Source organism: Dromiciops gliroides, chromosome 6 (genome assembly GCF_019393635.1).
Source record: "Dromiciops gliroides isolate mDroGli1 chromosome 6, mDroGli1.pri, whole genome shotgun sequence".
Lineage (NCBI taxonomy): Eukaryota > Metazoa > Chordata > Mammalia > Microbiotheria > Microbiotheriidae > Dromiciops > Dromiciops gliroides.
This window is the reverse complement of record NC_057866.1, coordinates 8,959,853-8,978,461: the sequence shown is the minus strand read 5'-3', so window position 1 is coordinate 8,978,461 and position 18,609 is coordinate 8,959,853. Positions and strand designations below refer to the sequence as shown.

General features: G+C 45.6%; 1 protein-coding gene across 2 annotated transcripts in view; it reads left to right on the top strand.

Annotated features, from left to right (window-relative positions):
• The window catches only part of PACS1 (phosphofurin acidic cluster sorting protein 1), a 90,217-nt gene that overhangs the window by 30,797 nt on the left and 40,811 nt on the right, over window positions 1-18,609 (top strand). Inside the window, exon 1 of one of the 2 annotated variants that reach the window (XM_043970947.1) lies at window positions 7,085-7,248. The exons of the other annotated variant lie outside the window; for it this stretch is intronic. Within the exon in view, the coding sequence (XP_043826882.1) occupies window positions 7,100-7,248 (149 nt within the window). The 5' untranslated portion in view covers window positions 7,085-7,099. Of the gene's footprint in view, window positions 1-7,084; window positions 7,249-18,609 lie in introns of those variants that run through there. 2 annotated transcript variants of the gene reach the window in all.

Here is an 18,609-nt window from a genome sequence, read left to right as displayed (position 1 = left end):
TGGCTTCCTGCCTCTGAACCTGACGCCCCTCTTTCCTCCTAATACACTGTAATTAAGATGATTTTTTAAAAAACAACATTATTTCCTATTTAGGGACATCCTGGCAAGGAGTTGGGAATCCAAGGACCTTGTTACAAAACTGTGTGAGCCCGCTGGCTTTCACCTGGTAAAGCCCTTGTGGTTACCAGCCTGCAATTTGATAACTTGAACCATAATAGGCCAAGTCTTTAGCTTCCCGGGGGCCAAGCTTTGAAAAGAGTAAGGATTAAGCTGGAGAGCCCGCGTCTTGGACTCTGCTGACCTGCCTCCGGGTCTGTCCTGGCTCCTTCCCTGGGGGATGTCGAGATCAGCAGTTCGAAAAGGTGGCCTGGGGGTCCTGGAGGGTCTCTAAGGCCTGTGCTCAAGGTTAAAACCAGTTTTCCAGGAGTATTAAGCCCTTGTTTGTCTGATAAAAGACGCCTCTGTTGTCCAGCTCCCTATCTGGGAGGCCAGCTTTTCTTCATACACTTCAGCTCAAGCAATCTATCGCAACAGATTGGAGAGTCCCCCCATTAACTCAGACACTGAAGACATTTGCAGAAGTGTGGAAGGCTGTGCCACTCTTCTCACTCATTGTTTTGCTTTCTAAATGATTAGATGATGGCAGGTGAAGGAGTGCTTCCCATCCTCTCGTTGGCTGGCTCCAGATAGGTGCAGGAGACCAAGCCTTCCCCCTCTCGAAGGTAAAGCCTGATGATCCGAGGAGTCATTCTTTTTATCGTATTGCATGTAGTGGGGAATCCATTGGATAAGAACAGAATAAGGGCGATCCTCTGGTGCTTCGAGGCCTAGCTCGTTAGTTTGGTTTCAGTATCACATGCACACTTTTACTGACATCAGGCTTTTTAAAATACTGTGTAAACCTTAGATCCTTAGGCTGCAGACCTGTCTTAACTGGTAAATCCCTATCCCATGTTTCAGCTCGAATTGGCGTGACTAATAGGTGGCTTTTCTCTGTGGGAAATGCTGTTGCTCGCATTGCTGAGTGCACTAAACCCACAGCAAATGGTTTGAGGGAAAGGGGTCAGATCTCGGACTCCCTCCTGGGGGAAGGAGGTCTCTCTTCTCATGGTTGATGAGGTTAGTTTCATGAATAACCTGCGTTCTCTCTTTTGGCAGGACTGATGGATGACTGAGTCCCAGAATGGCCAGTTGAGAGTAGGGCCTTGAAGCAGCACAGTCACCCAGAGCATGCTGGGCTCACCTGCAGCTGTAGGCAGCCCAGGGATGGCCTTCAGGAAGCCTGGTGCTGTGACCTTGAGTGGGGTTCTTTTGGGGTGACATCTGATTATCTTCATTTAATAAAACCCAGCATATGAAGGCTCTGCATCGCCTACACCCCAAAACCTGCTTCTTTTCAAGACGTTAGTCAGAAGGGGTAGGTGGAGAAACCTCATTTTTTTTCCATTGCTTCCAAAGCCTGCTTATAGTATGGGAAAAACTTTGCATTATGAGTCAGAAGACAATAGAGGTTTGAATTCTGATTGACACTAATAGAGGAAGTCACTTAAATCCTCTAAACCAGCCTAGCTGATCCGAGAGAGACACAAGCGGCAGCAGGAGCCGGACAAGTGAGTTAAACCCCTCATTTCTGCCTGACCTCCATCTCCCCCAGATGCTGATGGGGGACTGCCCGGGCTGGAGACCAAGAGCCTCGCCTCCAGCCCAGGGCCCGCATCCTGGGGTCATCATGGGAAGTAGAGACCCAGAAAGGGAAAGTTCTGGCCCCCAAAGTCCCTGGGCTCTGTCCAGTGGCTCAGCATCAGGAGCTGGTGTGATTTTATCAGTGGCAATGAAATCCAAGAAGCGGCCTGACACTCGCTTGGCTGCTGCCGCTCTCTGACAGGCCCCTGAGACCTTCCCCTGTGCAGAAGGCCCTCCTCCGGCCCATGCGTCCCCAGCATCCCCCTCTCTCTCTCCTTCTTTTCACACCATCTTTCTCTTCCCTTTCTGTGCTGAGCCCTTCACAGCCTGAGCCTGCGACAGATGCCTCCATTTTCTTTCTTCCCTGTCTCTTCTGAAGTTGGCGCAGCTGGTAGCCTTCTCAGCTTTGTCTCCTTTGCGTCTCTTCAGCGTTTGGTTTTGCCTCGGTTCTCCTCCTCTATTGCTGAGCGGTCGTCACCCCAGCTTTGCCCATCCCTGGATGTTCTCTGCCCTTCTCTCCCTTCTCTTCGCTCTCTGAATTACTCTTTTGGCAATGTCATCTGTTCCTTGGATCCAGGGACCTCATTCTCACCTCCCTGCTGACCTCTAGTCTCTGTGTCAGCCTAGTGTGGGGGAGAGTGTGCTGACCTGCGTTAGTCTTGCTCCTGACCCTGTTCTGTATGGTTCTGAAGGCCTCAGTTGTCCCATCTGTGAAATAGGGATGATAACTTCTGCTTCACAGAGCTGATATGAGCAGAATCCTTGCGATCCTGCCGGTATGTGTTGTTACTGTCTTGGGGATCGTGTGCAGCCTTCCTTGTCTGAACAAGGTTTCCTTGGTGCCACAGGTTTCAGTCCAACAGGCCAGGAACAGGGAGGGGTCTGAGACCCTCCACAGAGATCGATGGACCTCCTGACTCTATTGGAAACCAGCACTGGACTCACTTCCTCTACCCTGAAACGGACATGTGTGGTCAGTGCTAGTCAGGCAGTCGGTCAGCAAATTGTCTTGAGTGCCTACTCTGTGCAGAAACGTAGTAGGCAGCAACCTAATTGTGCTGGACTCTAACTCAGGATCAGTGCTGGTCCTGAATAGTTCGTGGTCACTATCTGAATAGTTTCTGTCTGTAAAGTGGCTAAGATTCTAGCTAGGCTGTCTAAAAATCTAATGAGTGGTCGCCAATAAATTAGAAGCTTTAGCAAGAGTTTAGACTTTTAAGCATTTATTAAGGAGCATTAGAATTTGGTGAGGAGAGAGAAAAAGGCCTATCTATCTCAGGGAGCCAGCATTTCCAGCTCCACTCCCCACCAGGTCCTGGGGAAAGCAGCTAGCCTCCCCTTCTTCGTCCCACAAGCCCTCCTCTCTAACTGGAAACATCCCATCCACTTACACATAGCTCCAAGCTAATTGGCTGGTAACTTTGACTGGCAGTACCCACAAGCAAATGTCACTTCCTGACGCCAAGGAACTGACCTTCCAAGCCACATGGCTTGCCCTCAGATGCCTTTTCCTCATGGCGGAGCTTTCCTAGACCAGCAGGGGGCATCACTCAAATTTTCAGTCTTCAGAGAGCTGATTTCTAATAAGGAGAGTGAGATGCTTACCTGTATCAGCCTCATACCTGTAGTAGTAATACAAGTTCCTCACTACAAGTAGAAACAAAGGCGGGGGCAGCTAAGGTGGCAACAGTGGATAAAGCACTAGCCCTGGATTCAGGAGGACCTGAGTTCACAAATCCGACCTCAGACACTTGACACTTCCTAGCTGTGTGACCCTGGGCAAGTCACTTAACCCTCATTGCCTGACTCCCGCCCCCCCCCCCCCAAAAAAAAAGTAGAAACAAAGGGCTTTGAGATGTTGAAGAAGGAGCTTTCTGCGGCCTGGCTTGGCATTTGCTCTAGAGATGGACGGTGTGCAATGTCTGGCACTTAAAACAATGGTCTTGTCTTTTATAGCAAGGGGTTAACAGGAATTTCTCTCCTTTTTAAAACAAATTCAGCTAGAATTATTAAATACCTTCTCTCTTCCAGCAACAGCTAAGAACATTGGATCTGGGCTCAGGAAAATATAGTACTTAGCCTCTCCCCTCAGTTTCCTCGTCTATAAAATGGGAATAATAATGCTACCTCTAAGGGTTGCTATGAAGATAATAATAATAATAATAGTATTATATAGTGCTTCAAGCTTTTCAGAGTGATTTACAAATATTAGCTCATTTTATCCTAACAACCTTGGGAGGTAGGTGCTATTATCATCCTCTTAGAGCAGTTAAGTGACTTGCCCAGGGTCGTGCTGCTAGTACATGTATGAGGCCAAATTTGAACTCAGGTTTTCTTGATTCCTGGTCCGGTGCTCTATCCCTGGCCCCAACTTGCCTCCTCAATAATAAATGAGCTTGTATTTCTACAACCCCTTTCCCTGCATTCTGAAGTGTCATTTATTATCATTCACCTGCCTCCCTCACCCTGACTGTGCTCTAGCTTCTGACTAGTCAGAAAGTGGCCCCCTGGGCCTCCTCGCTCCTCAAGGACAAGGATGCAGGACCGAGGTTTCCCCTCCGTTGAGTCTCCAGGCCACAGTGCCGGCAACACTGCTCTTTGCACCCGTAGGGCCCTCCTGCTTGTTAACATGCACACTCAGAAGCGAATTGGGCCGTTTTGGTGCGATTATTACCCCCATTGTCCACACAGTGAGAGGCAAGCATTCGTTTTTCTTACCTCTTGGTAGGTGCTTCAGTTCATCTGTACACCCATCCTGCAGGAAGATTTGTTTCCTTTGCAGTAGGCCCTGGAGGACAAGGCTGTCCCCGAGGGTGTTTTCTGACCCAAAACGCCTGACCTCTTCCCTGTGGGTGGGTGCTTCCTCCTTCCCTCCCTACCCTCTCCCTCCCATAGTGTTAAGGGAAGGAAGCCTGGCTGGGGGTCCCCCCCCCTCTTTACATAGAGCAGCACTTCTCAAACTTTTTGGTTTCACATCCTGTTACACTTAAAAATTGACAAGAGTTTCCTAAGGAGCTTTTGTGTATTAGCAATTAAAGCATCTAAGTATTATGAAAATCATTTTGGCCACATAGACCCCTGGAAAGCTTCTGGGGAATGGCCAGGGGTCCCTGGACTCCTTGGAGAACCTCAGCCACAGGATGTTGACCCAGGATGCTATCGAAATTTTTGAAATATTGTTTTTCTTTGTTATTCCTTTTTTTGGTGAATAGTATTTTATTTTCCCCCAATTTCATGTAAAGATAGTTTTCGACATTCACTTTTTATTAGATTTTGAGTTTCAGTTATTTTCCTCTCTCCCTCCCTCCTCCCCAAGACAGCAAACAATCTGATATAGGTTATACATGTGCAATCATGTAAACATTTCCACATTAGTCAAATTGTGAAAGGTAAAATAGAACAAAAGGGGAAATCCACCAAAAAAAATGAAAATAGTTTGCTTCTATCTGTGTCCAGACTCCAACATTCTTTCTCTTTCTCTTTCATTTTCTTTTCTTTTTTTTTTTTTTTAGTGAGGCAATGGGGGCTAAGTGACTTGCCCAGGGTCACACAGCTAGTAAGTGTTAAGTGTCTGAAGGCCGGATTTGAACTCAGGTCCTCCTGACTCCAGGGCTGGTGCTTTATCCACTGCACTACCTAGCTGCCCCTTCTCTTTCATTTTCCATCATGAGTCTTTTGGAATTGTCTTGAATCATTGCATTGCTGAGAAGAGCTAAGTCTATCACAGTTGATCACCACACAATGTTGTTGATACTGTTTACAGTGTTCTCTTGGTTCTGCTCATTTCACTCAGCATCAGTTCATGTAAGTCTTTACAGGTTTTTCTGAAATCTGCCTGCTCATCATTTCTTTTCTTTTTCTTTTTTTTTAGTGAGGCAGTTGGGGTTAAGTGACTTGCCCAGGGTCACATTACACAGTAAGTGTTAAGTGTCTGCGGCTGGATTTGAACTCAGGTCCTCCTGACTCCAGGGCTGGTGCTCTATCCACTGCGCCATCTAGCCACCCCTCATCATTTCTTACAATACAATAGTTTTCCATCACATTTGTCTACCACATATTTTTTGTACATGTGGGTCTTTTTCCCATTTTTATGATCTCTTTGGGATACAGACCCAGTAGTGGTATTGCTAGGTCAAAGGGTATGCACAGTTCTATAGCCCTTTGTAAATAATCTGGAGATGTTTTTAAAAACATTTTTGGGTACCAGTGTAACCTTTAGGCATTAAAAAATGAATGAGAAATTCTTGTCCAACCACAACATGTAAGGACTTGACTAGCAGAGTGTTATTAATTGTATTTTTCCGGGTAGGTTATGTTCTTTAGAGTTTTTTGTTTGTTTGTTTTGGGGTTTTTTGTGTGTGACTGTACCCTGGTCTGATGGGGACAGTGCTGGGGAAGGAAGCAGAATGCTAAATTCTGGCCTTTACAAAGTGGGCTCAGTTTCCCTTCTGACCCCTTGAGAATAACCATCCTACCCTTTGTTCATTAGCTTCATGGTCTCCAGCAGATTATCCACTAATAGTTAATTCCTGGTGGGCCAACAGATAATTCATGGGACTACTCTATATGATAGCTTAGAAAGCTGGGCCTCGGTTTTCCTTAAGTTGGACTGCCCATTTAAGAGGCAGACCTGAAACTGAAGAGAGCTGTAATTATTGGAATCGTAAGAGCTTTTATATTCAGACTAGAGATCTTGGAACATGCTGGGATTGTTTCCATTCTATTTAACATTGAAATCCTTTGCATTTTGTTGCAAAGAAATTCTTTGATCCCCATATCTTAATGCTGACTGTGCTAGGCTGGGATCAAAGTTGGGGAGCCGGGAGGGGAGGGAGCTCACAGTTCTGTCATTGACTGAACTTGGGGACATCAGGAAAAACCCATCCTTGGGAAAGAGGCCACAGCCAAGTCCTCCCCTACAGCCATCCCTTCCCACTCTGTTGGCTTCAGTGCAGGCCAGTCCCTGGCCTGCCGTTGGCAGCAGCGAGGTCTCTTCTTGTCTGCACTCAGGCAGGTATCTGTTTCTCCCAGACGCTCAGGCCTTTTTGGTCCTGAAGGTGGGCAGGAGACATAGAAATGGAGTGAACTCAGCAGCTTTTCCAGTAGACTGGAGATTCCCGGTTTCTTCTCATCCAGCCCTGCTGCCGTGACTCATCGCACATTTCTCCTCTTGGTGACACGGAGCTGCTGACTGTGTGGGAGAGTTGGCAAGAACTAATAAAAGAAGCCAGGAAAGTTTGGGGGGCGGGAGTTGCATGTCGTGCGTCAAGAATATGAGAAATACCAAACCATTTTAAAATGACAGAAAGCACTGTGGTGTAGTGGGAAGAACATGGACCTAGAATCCTGGAGAGCTGCGGGTTTGAGTCAGGGCTCTTCTTAACTCATTGGTGTTCATTTAGGGCTCAGCCTCTTCATGGCACGGCCAAGTACACAGCTCAGATCTCTCTGTCTTAACAGACTCCCCAGAGGTCTGGGGCAGCTAGGCTGCACAGGGGATAGAGCCCTGCTCCTGGAGTCAGGAGAACCTGAGTTCCGATCCAGCCTCAGACATTTCCTAGCTGGGTAAGTCACTTAACCCTCTTTGCCTTAATTCACTGGAAAAGGCAATGGCAAATCACTCCAGTATCTTTGCCCAGAAAACCCCAAATGGGGTCACAGAGGGTCAGATACAACTGAACAGCCGCCACCAGGGGTTTGGCCTGGCCTGGCCTGGCCTGGCCTGGCAGCTCCCTTCCTGCTCCAGGCCTTGGGTCTCTGGAGCCCCTGATCGCTGGGGCTGGGTTGGGTCAAGCAGTCTCTGAAATGTTGTCTTTTGGTGTCTGGTTTCAGAGTTTCTCCCCCAAATGGGCTTTTCATTCTAAGGCAATAGCTTTAACTGGGGTTTCTCTTATATACTTTGGATCTGCCATGAACACCCTTGATTATTGTGCACCCACTGAAACAGCCTGAGGGCAGAGTCTGTGCCCCTTCTCCTCTTTTCTTCCTTTTTCTCCATCCTGCTCTCCCTTGGTCCGGGGTTGTCAGTCCATCAGCTAGGGGTGATCAGAGGAGTGGCCACCCAGTCTGGATGGCAGCCGCAAGCCCAAAGTCTCCCTGTCCTGGTAGAGCTTTCTCTGAGACTCTCCAGGAGCCTGGGGTCTCTTGAGTAGGGGCTTTGTGCTGGCTGGGTGTTTTAAGCCTTTTTAATGTGATGATTTCATTATGAAGTAAGATTTTTGTACCTATGAAAATTTGATTTGGTAAGATATTTTTCATAAAATTGTTTCTTTATTGATGCAGAACGTTGGAAAGATTGTGTTATAAAATGATTTGTTTAATTCATAATTCACTAAAGGAAATTTAAGTTTAAAAAAAGAAAGACTCAGCTCAGTGCCGCCTCCATAGGAGGTCTTTACCCTAGGACAGTCTCCCCCAGTGATGATCTCCTCTCTCCTCTGTACATGACTATTGACATGTTGTTGCTCATGTTGGAATGTAAGCTCCTGGATGCCTGGTTTATGTCTCTTTGTATTCCTAGCACTTAGCACCGTGCTTGGCTGTGTGTGCCATGTTTGATCAATCCTTATTGCCTCTGACTAACCTTGCAAACGTTTCTCAGATGTGTAACTACCAAGTCAAGGTTTTCCTGTCCGTGTGTGTACAGGGGAGGTTTTGGAACCAAAGTGGAACACTTACATTTATCCCTGTTGAATGTCATCCTTTTTGTTTAGCCCATGATGGCCCCCCAAGGCTGGGGTGGTTTTCATTCTCCTGTTTTCTGTGACCTCTCCCACCCGTTTCAGTTTTGTCTTGTGTAGACAGACAAGCCAGACTGCTGGGCACATTCCACCTACTCCTTCTTGTTGATGCGTTGGATACGATTGCAAAGCCAGCTGTTAACCTCTGTCTGTCCTGTCCCACCGACCACACTGTGACGTCTCATTCACAGCGATATCAGGGAAATGTCCAGGGCTTTGTTTAAATCCAGATGTGCCATGTCACCAGACTCCCCGATCCACCGACCCGGAACTTCTCATGGCTTCTGGTGGTTGCTGTGTTTTCTTCAAGGTGTCCTCAGACCACTTCTTTTTTTTTTAATAATAAAAGTATTTTATTATTTTTCAGTTACATGTAGAGACAGTTTTCAACATTTGTTTGTATAAGATTTCCAATTTCCAATTTTTCTCCCTCCCCAAGACAGCAGGTAATCTGATATAGGTTATATATGTACAATCACATTAAACATATTTCTGCATGAGTCATGTTATAAGAGAAGAATCAGAGCAAAAAGGAAAAACCTCAAAAAAAGAAAAACAACAGCACCAAAAACAAAAGAAGTAGTATGGTTCAATCAGTATCCATATTCCACAGTTCTTTTTTTTTTTTTTCCTGGATTTGGAGAGCCTTTTCCATCATGAGTCCTTTGGAACTTTCTTGTGCCGTTATATTGGTGAGAAGAATCTAGTCTATCACAGTTGATCAACACACAATGTTGATGATACTGTGTATAATGTTCTTCTGGTTCTGCTCATCTCACTCGTCATCAGTTCATGCAAGTCCTTCCAGGTTTCTCTGAACTCCTCCTGCTCATCATTTCTTACAGCACAATAGAATTCCATTACATTCATATACAACAACTTGTTCAGCCATTCCCCAATTGATGGGCAGCCCCTCAATTTCCAATTCCTTGCCACCACAAAAAGAGCAGCTATAAATATTTTTGTACACGTGGGTCCTTTTCCCTTTCTTATGATCTCTTTGGGGAAAAAAACAAAAGTGCTATTGCTGGGTCAAAGGGTATGCACAGCTTTATAGCCCTTTGGGCATAATAGCAAATTGCTCTCCAGAATGCTTAGATCATATCACAGCTCCGCCAACAATGCTCTCAATGCCAACAATGTGTTCCAATTTTTCCACAGCTTCTCCAACATTTATTATTTTCCTTTTTTTGTCATATTAGCCAATCTGATAGGTATCAGGTGGTACCTCAGAATTGTTTTAATTTGCATCTCTTTAATCAATAGTGACTTAGAGCATTTTTTCATATGGGAATAGATAGCTTTGGTTTCTTCATCAGAAAACTGCCTGTTCATATCCTTTGACCATTTCTCAATTGGGGAATGACTTGGATTCTTATAAATTTGATTTAGTTCCCAATCTATTTTAGAAATGAGGCCTTTATCAGAAGTACTGGCCATAAAAATTGTTTCCCAGCTTTCTGCCTCCCTTCTAGTTTTGGATGCATTACTTCTGTTTGTAAAAAAAAAAACTTTTTAAATTTAATGTAATCAAAATCACTCATTTTGCATTTCATAATATTCTCTATCTCTTGTTTGGTCATAAACTGTTCTCCTTTCCAAAGATCTGAAAGGTAGACTATTCCTTCCTCTCCTAATTTACCTATGGTATCACCTTTTATGCTCAGACCACTTCTTGTAGAATGTTGCCGGGAATGAGTGTCGCAGTGACCCAACTCTGTCTTATCCCCAGGAGTCATTGAATAAACCTGGCTGCGTTGGGAAACTAAAACTGGGAATTTCGAGCAGTTAAGAAATTCTGGCCTGTTGAAACTAGTTTCCTTCGTAAATCCTGGTGCTAAAGCTAATGGCTAGGCCTTATGTTTCTTTGTGATTCATCTAGATGTCTGCCTGAGCCCCAGGAAATGAAAGTATTTACTCACTTGTGGCATGCCCAGCCCAGTGATGAGAGCCACCTTCAGTGTGACAAGGCCGACTGCTCACTGTTCACCAATGTTGATGTTTGTAATGACTTTTAGTTCGGTCAGACTCCAGTTTTCATCTAGGTTTAAATAAAACAAGTGTCCTACAGTGTAGTGATGGGGAAGGAAATTTCCAGAATTGAGTGATGTCACGCTTTCCTTGGCAGCTCTGACTGCAGAAGTCCAAACAAGCATCTACTGATCGAATGAGGTATCAGAGGACAGGGCACTGATTGATCATTGATTGCTTTTGCATTTGGGTATACAAGGAGAAAAGCTATTTTCTGTGTGTAAATTATAAAGTCATATTTGCAGTTCAAGTGTGGAAACTCCTTCCACTAAGGCAGAGCCCAGAATTACAGAATTCTACCAGTTGGAAGAAATGTCAGTGGCCAGTGAGTCCAACCCATCCCTGAAAAGGGATCCCAAGCAGAGCACTCAGAGAAAGGCTCGGCTGAGTTCTGCTAGCAGCCTTCCATGTGCTGGGGCCTGGCCGGGGGTAGAGATAGTTCCTTGTTAGCACGCCGAGATCTGCCTCACTGCAGCTTTTCTTGTTTGGTGTGGGCTCATTTCTCCAAGCCTAACAGGACCCTTTGAGTCCCTCTTCACATACTTGAAAGCAGGGATCCTGGACCCTCTGGTCCTTCTCTTATCCAGGCTGAACATCCACAAGTCCTTCTGCCTGTCTTCATATGACCATTCACCTCCTTGTGGTTCTGCTTTGGATCCTCCCCAGCTTGGTAGTCTCCCCCCCAACATGGCTGTGCTCATAGCTGAACATGGGCCTCCAGAGGAGGGCAGTTTGTAGCACAGCTGTTACCTCTGTATTTCTCTGAATGCGGCCAGCAATCCCATTATGGTGCACTCTCCAAACCCGGACCAGCCCAGGATAGTTACCCCTGATGACCTCTGCCCTTTCCCTGGGCAGAGCTACCTTCCTTTTGGTTTGTGTTTGTATTCCTGTGCCTGGCACGTACTAAGTGTTTAATAAATGCGTGTTCTATCTGCCTGTCGTCTGTCCACCCCCTTCCTTCCCTCCCTTCCTCCTGCCCCCGACACAGTCACAGACCCTGGATATTGAGACTTCTCTTGAATGGGCTCCAATAGTGGGCAGTTACCTCACAACCTCACTCGTGTCACTGAGGTAGTCACGAGCAGAGGTCATCTACTCCAACTCCTTCATTTTTTTCTGATAAGGAAATTGAGGCATAGAGAGATTAAATGCAGAGACAGGATTTGAATTCAGGCCTGATAAATTAATTACTGGCAACTAGGCACTCTCTTAAGTCACTTGATCCTGTTGAATTACATCAGAGAGTACAAAGATCTGGCAGCTATGGATGCTAAACCAGCAGAGAAGGGCCGGGCCCCAAGATGGGAAGAGCACACTTTGTGCCCATTTTCTGCAAAGGGGAGAGAACAGAGTCCATAGCTCAGTGACCTGGATTCTGTTTCCTAAAGTGTTTATTTAGATACAAGTTTTCCACATGAGATTTTTTTTTTCTTTTGGCGGGGCAGTGAGAGTTATGTGGCTTGCCCAGGGTCACACAGCTAGTAAGTGTCAAGTGTCTGAGGCTGGATTTGAACTCAGGTCCTCCTGAATCCAGGACCAGTGCTTTATCAACTGAGTCACCTAGCTGCCCCTCCACAGGCGTTTTTTGAGATTTTGCACATTTTCCTCCCCCCTGCCCAAGACAGCAAGTAATCTTTAAAGAAAAATTATACCTAGACTCTTGATCGTGACTTTCAGGTTAGTCTAGCGATTTGTAAGTTCTCTCTCCTCACTCTGTTTTCCAGGTCAGTTGTTTTTCCAATGAAATATTTTGCATTTTTTCTATTTTTTTATTCCTTTGACTTTGTTTTGTTTTTGTTTGTTTCTTGATGTCCCGTGGAGTTGTTAAGTTCCACTTGCCCAATTCTGATTTTTTAGTAATACTTTTCTTCAGTGAGTTTTTGTATCTCTTTTTTCATTTGGCTAATTCTGCTTTTTAAAGATCCCTGACTTTTCAGGGAATTTTTGTACCTCCCTTTCCATTTGGCATTTTCTGCTTTTTAAGGAGTTCTTTTCTTCAATGATTTTTTTGTGCCTCTTTTACCAAGTTGTTTTCATTCTTTGTCCATTTTTCTCAGTCTATTTCTTGTCTTTGAACTTGATGGTAAAGTTGGGCTTTGCTTACTTGAGGTGGAGAGACTCTGTCCTAAGCTTCAGGCTTTTTATTTTTATGTGCTTCTGTTTTCAGAGCTAGTTCTAGGGGTGCGGTCTACACGTTTTCCATGCTTCCAAGGTGATGTGATGCTGAGAGAGGTGTAGTCACTGTTCTCCTGGTTTGTGCTTTCGTCTTTGCCCAGGAAGGTTAAGTGACTTGCCCAGGATCACTTAGCCTAGTGTCTGATGTTGAATTTGAACTCATATTTTCCAGACTCCAGGCCCAACTCTCTGTGCATGGTGGCAGCTCCCTGCCCCCTCCCCTTAGCTGCCCATGCTAAAATTCCTCTGAAAGATACACTTAAAAATTCAGCATCTGTAAGGCAAATGGAAGGAGAGATGAGTATGGTAGCATTTTCTGCAATTCAGAAGTGAGTTTAAATCCGTTGCAGAAGAGCCCCTGAAGGAAAGGAAAGAAAAGGCGTTTAGGCCAGTCAGTTCTTGTCAAGCATTCATGAAGCTTGTGCTGTTTGCCCAGCCCTGGTGGGTTCTGGGGACAAAAGATCCAAACACCGCCCCCTCTGCAAACCAAATCCTCAGGAAGTTCATTTGCAAAGACCCCCAAGTCCTCAAATGAAGCTGTGGTCTCGTCAACGTGTGTATCCCCTCCCCACCACTCCAGGGTGTGAAGGCGTGGCTGATGGTCCCTATGCCCTCAACAGATTTGCCATGGGGGGGGGGTCTGGATAGGTGTCATAATGGGGAGAGCACTGAGCCCCTGGACTCGGACCCAGTTACCAGCTGTGTGACCTTGGGTAAGTCATTTAACTTCTCTTAGCCTCAGTTTCCTCGTCTGTAATGTAGGGATAACCACCCCACCACTTGTCAGGGTTGCAGGGAGGATCAAATGAGATCTTTGCCCAGCACTTTGCAAACCTTCGAATGCTCCGTACATGCACGCTGTGACTGTCACGTGTGTGCTGGGCTGCCCATCCTCAAGGCACCTCTGCTGGGGACTGGGACCTGTCTTAATTGAGTTCAGCTTTCAGGTTTCCTCTTCCTTTCTTAGCAGTGAGAACTTAGGGGTCTGCAGCAGAGCCTGGGCACTTGGCCCTCTCAGAGGTGGCTGCAACCAATCCCTGCCTTGGTGTGGCGTGGCGTGTGATGTAGCCACCATGCCTCAGGTGGTAGGAAGGATGATCTTTCTCCAGAGCCCTCTTGGTTTGTGGTGGTGAATCACCACCATGTAATGGGTGCCACCCCATTAGTTGTTGCAGTGGGGGCAGAGAGGGCCCAGCGTCCTGGCACCACCTCCCCTGGAGGCCCTGGCCTGGCCTTGCTGCCTCTCCTGGAGGCCATGGCACCACTGCCTCTCCCAGCTTCTCCAGGAAACCCTTTTGGATCCTTATCCTTTCAACTGACCTGCCGATCACCCTCGGTCCTCTCTGTGTTTCTCTGACCTCTTGGTGCCTGGCTTTCCCAGTCCTGCTTGGCCTCCTCCAACAGCTCTCCCCAAGGCTCCGTCCTGGGCCCCCTTCTCTTCCCTTCCCCCTCTATACCTCTTCCCTCATCAGCTCTGTGGGTTGACTCCATCTTTTTTGTGCAGAGAACCCCTAGGTGGGCACTCAGCCCCTGGTATCCCCGGTCCCACATCATCAGTCACCCGTTGGGCATTTAAGACTGGCTATCCTAGGGACACCTGAAACTCAGAACATCCCAGGCCAAATTCCTGCTCCCTCCCTAGTCCCAACTCTCCCCTCTTGTGAACATCACTCTTTCTCTCCTAGACCCTCAGAACCGTAACCTTGGCTTTGGTTCCTCACATCCCTCTAGTCCAGTATCAAGTGGAGCTGCTCTGGGCACACCTCCCACGCGGCTCCCTCTCTCCCCTCGCTCCCCAGCTTAGGCCCATGTGGCCTCTCGCCCAGACTCCTCCATGGTGTCCATCTCGCCTCTGTCCCTGCTCCAGTGGCTCCCTGTATGTACAGTTCTGCTATCAAACGTCAGTGCTGTTTGCTTGTCAAGGCCCCAGCCTGTCATTCCAGCCTTCCTGTCTGTGATGCAGCTGAGCCAGCTTCCCCTCTGCTCCTCTCCTGCCACTCCCCCACGTTTCTCTGTGTTCCAGGCCTTTGCACTGGCCAGCCCCCTTCCTGGCCTGCCTACCCTCCTTAGCACGGCCTCACAGAAGATCCAGCACCTCGAGGACAGCTTGTGCTGGGCCCCCTGGGGCAGGACTTTCCTGATCACTCCCTGAACAAACTACCTTTGCCTCTGTTTGTATCCATCCTGTCCCATTTGCATGTGGCCAGTCTCCTTGAGAGGAAGGATCGGTTCACTCTTTGTCCTCATAGCCTTGGCTTCTGGCAGGGTCTAGCCACGGATTGGGTGATTGACTAAGATTTTGTCATGCTGATAAGTGCTTTTTAGGGCAAGAGGAAAAAAAGGCAGGATTTGTTTGTTTCTGTAAACAAACCCAGCAAGCTTCCAGGGCCCTCTTCCTTCCTGGGTTTGACTGACCCTTTCTAGATGGTTTATAGAAGCCTTTTAAATGGCCCCAGACAGGACAGGCGGCTTCTAACAGGCAGGATCTTAATTGAGGTGAGACAATCTGGTGATTGGAAAAACATGTCGGAAGGAAGCCCAACCCCATGGGTTACCTTAGTTCAGGCAGCACTGCATTTGTTGTCTTTCAGTGTTATCTTAATTCTGTCTTGGGACCTAGAATGTCAGGCTGCAGTAGTGCTGGCAGTGCATTGGGAGGAAGGCGGGGCTTTCTTGTTGGCCTGGAATTGTATTTGCATTATAGTCATAAAACCCTCAAATGTCAAAGCTGGAGGAAGCCATAGCAGTCTTCCGTGACCGATGTGGCATGCGGATTGATTGAAATAACTGAGGAAACAGAAGCTTGGGCTTCTAAGCATACCCATTTTTCAGGCTGTGCATGCTGATTACATGACGACTCCAGACCGGACCTCCTCAGCTTGGCACTGGAGCCTGAACACAGGGGAGACCGATTCTTGTGCATTAAAAGAAAACAACAGGATAGAAGCCAGGATACAAGATCAGGTCATCTGATTTCTTATTGGAGGAAGAATTAGGGGCTTTCTGAGTTGGGAGGGAGAGAACAAACAGGTTTTATTATCTGAAATCAGAAAAAAGGACCATGGAAACAATAAGTGACCAGTATGGGGCCAGTGTTCAGATAAGACATGGGTATCTTGAGATGTGTCATCCTGAGAAAACTTGCATCGGCCTTTGGCTCTAACTGGATTTCTGGTCTGCATACCAAGGTCCTGAGTCAAGGTTCTCTGAGCAGCAGGGAGAGGTTGGTCCAGCTTTCCAGCCACCCAGGACTTGCTTCAAACAATGCAATAAAGGCTTCTCACAGTTCCCATAATTGAATAGAAAGGGAACTGAACTGGCTCCAGAATTGAATCACAAGATGGAGTTGGTGGGGCTCACTCCATTCCCATAATTCCCACACCAGAGTACCGTACCAATCAGACTCCCCAGTAATTATTTTGTAGAACTAAAAATAATCATAATAGAATTCATCTGGAAGAACAAAAGGTCAAGATATCAGTGGAATTAATGAAAACATGCAAAGGAATGTGGCCTAGCCATACCAGATCTAAAACTAAATCATAAAGGGGCAGTCATCAAAACTGTTTGGTCCTGGCTAAGAAATAGAATGGTGGATCAGTGGAATAGGTTAGGCACACAAGACACAGTAGTAAATGACAGTAGTAATCTGTTGTTTGATAAACCTAAGGACTCCAGCTTCTGGGACAAGAACTCACTGTTTGACAAAAAATGCTGGGACATAGACCAACATCTTACACTGTATATCAAGTAAGGTCAAAATGGGTACATGATTTAGACATAAAGGGTGATACCCTGGGCAAATTGGGAGAGAAAGGAATAGTTTACCTATTAGATCTATGGAGAGGGGAAGATTTTTTGACCAAACAAGAGATAGCGACTATTACAAAATGGATCATTTTGATGATATATAATTTAAAAGTTTCTGTACAAACAAAACCAATGCAACCAAGATTAGAAGGAAAGCAGAAAGCTGGGAAACAATTTTTATAGCCAGTGTTTCTGATAAAGGCCTCATTTCTAAACTATATAGAGAACTGAATCAAATTTATAAGAACACAAGTCATTCCCAATTGAGAAATGGTCAAAGGATATGAACAGGCAGTTTTCAGATGAAGAAATTAAATTGTTCTATAGTCATATGAAAAAATGTTCAAAATCACTTGATTAGAAATGCAAATTAAGGGGCAGCTTGGTGGCTCAGTGGATAAAGCACCCATCTTGAAGTCAGGAGGACCTGAGTTCAAATATGACCTCAGACACTTGACACTTACTAGCTATGTGACCCTGGGCAAGTCACTTAACCCTCATTGCCCAAAACAAACAAACAAACAAGAAATGCAAATTAAAATTACTGAGATACCACCTCATAACTATTAGATTGACTAATGTGACAAAAAGGGAAAATGATAAATGTTGGAGGAAATGTGGGAAAATTGGAACACTGATCCATTGTTGATGGAGTTGTGAACTGATCCAGTCATTCTGGAGAGCAATTTAGAACTATGCCCAAAGGGCTATATGGGGCTGTGCATACCCTTTGATCCAGCAATACCACTACTAGGCCTATATCCCAAGTAGATCATAAAAAGGGGAAAAGGACCCACATATACAAAAATATTTATAGCAGCTCATTTTGTGGTGGCAAAGAATTGGAAATCAAGGGGATGCCCATCCATTGGGGAATGGCTGAACAAGTTGTGGTATATGAATGTGATGGAATACTATTATGCAGTAAGATATAAGCAGATAGATTTCAGAAAAACCTGGAAAGACTTAAGTGGACGGATGCTGAGTGAAGTGAGCAGAACCAGGAGAACATTGTACACAGTAACAGCAACATCGTGTGGTGATCAAGTGTGATGGGCTTAGCTCTTCTCAGGAATACAATGATCCAAGACAATTCCAAAAGATTTATGATGGAAAATGCTTTCCACATCCAGAAAAAGAACTGTGGAGTCTGAATGAAGATAGAAGCAGACTGTTTTCACTTTCTTTTGTTTTTTTCTTTCTTGTGGTTTTTCTCCTTTTGTTCTGATTCTTCTTTTACAACATGACTGATAGGGAAATATGTTTAACATGATTGTACTGTATAACCTATATCAGACTGTTTTCTGTCGGGGTGGGGGGAGAAAAAAGGGAAGGAGGGAGAAAAATTTGGAAATCAAAATCTTTTTATATATATATTTCTGCATTAGTCATATTGTGAAAGAAGAATCAGAGCACAAGGGAAAAACCTCACTAAAGAGGGGGGGGGGGTCCAAAAGTAGAAACAGTATGGTTCAATCTGCGTTCATAATCCACAGTTCTTTTTTCTGGATGTTGAGAACATTTTCTATCATGAGTTCTTTGAAATTGTCTTGGATCGTTGCACTGCTGAGAAGACCCAAGTATCTCCCCATTGTTCATCATACAATGTTATTGTCACTGTGTACAGTGTTCTCCTGGTTCTGCTTCTCTCAGTCAGCATCAGTTCATGCAAGTCCTTCTAGGCTTCTGTGTACGCCTCCTGCTCAATGGTTTCTTACAGCACAATAGTATTCCATTACATTCATATACCACCATTTGTTTAGCCATTCCCCAATGGATGAGCATTCCATCGATTTCCAATTCTTTGCCACCACAAAGAGCTGCTATAAATATTTTTGTAACATGTGAGTCCTTTACCCTTCTCTATGATCTCTTTGGGATACAGACCTAGAGTGATACCACTGGGTCAAAGAGTATGAACAGTCCCATAGCCCTTTGGGCGTGGAGCTCAAAATCTTACAAAAACAAATGTTGAAAACTATCTTTACATGTAACTGGAAAAAGAAAAGACTAATAAGGTTGAAAAAAAGAAGAAATTTAACCAAAAAGAAGCAGCAGCAGCCCAGAGAGAGGAAAAGCCCTCGGCCTCTGCCATGGGCAGAATTCATCTGGTAGTTGGGCCATGTGATCCCTTGAGAGCTTCCAAGCCATGTCATAACTGTCATAG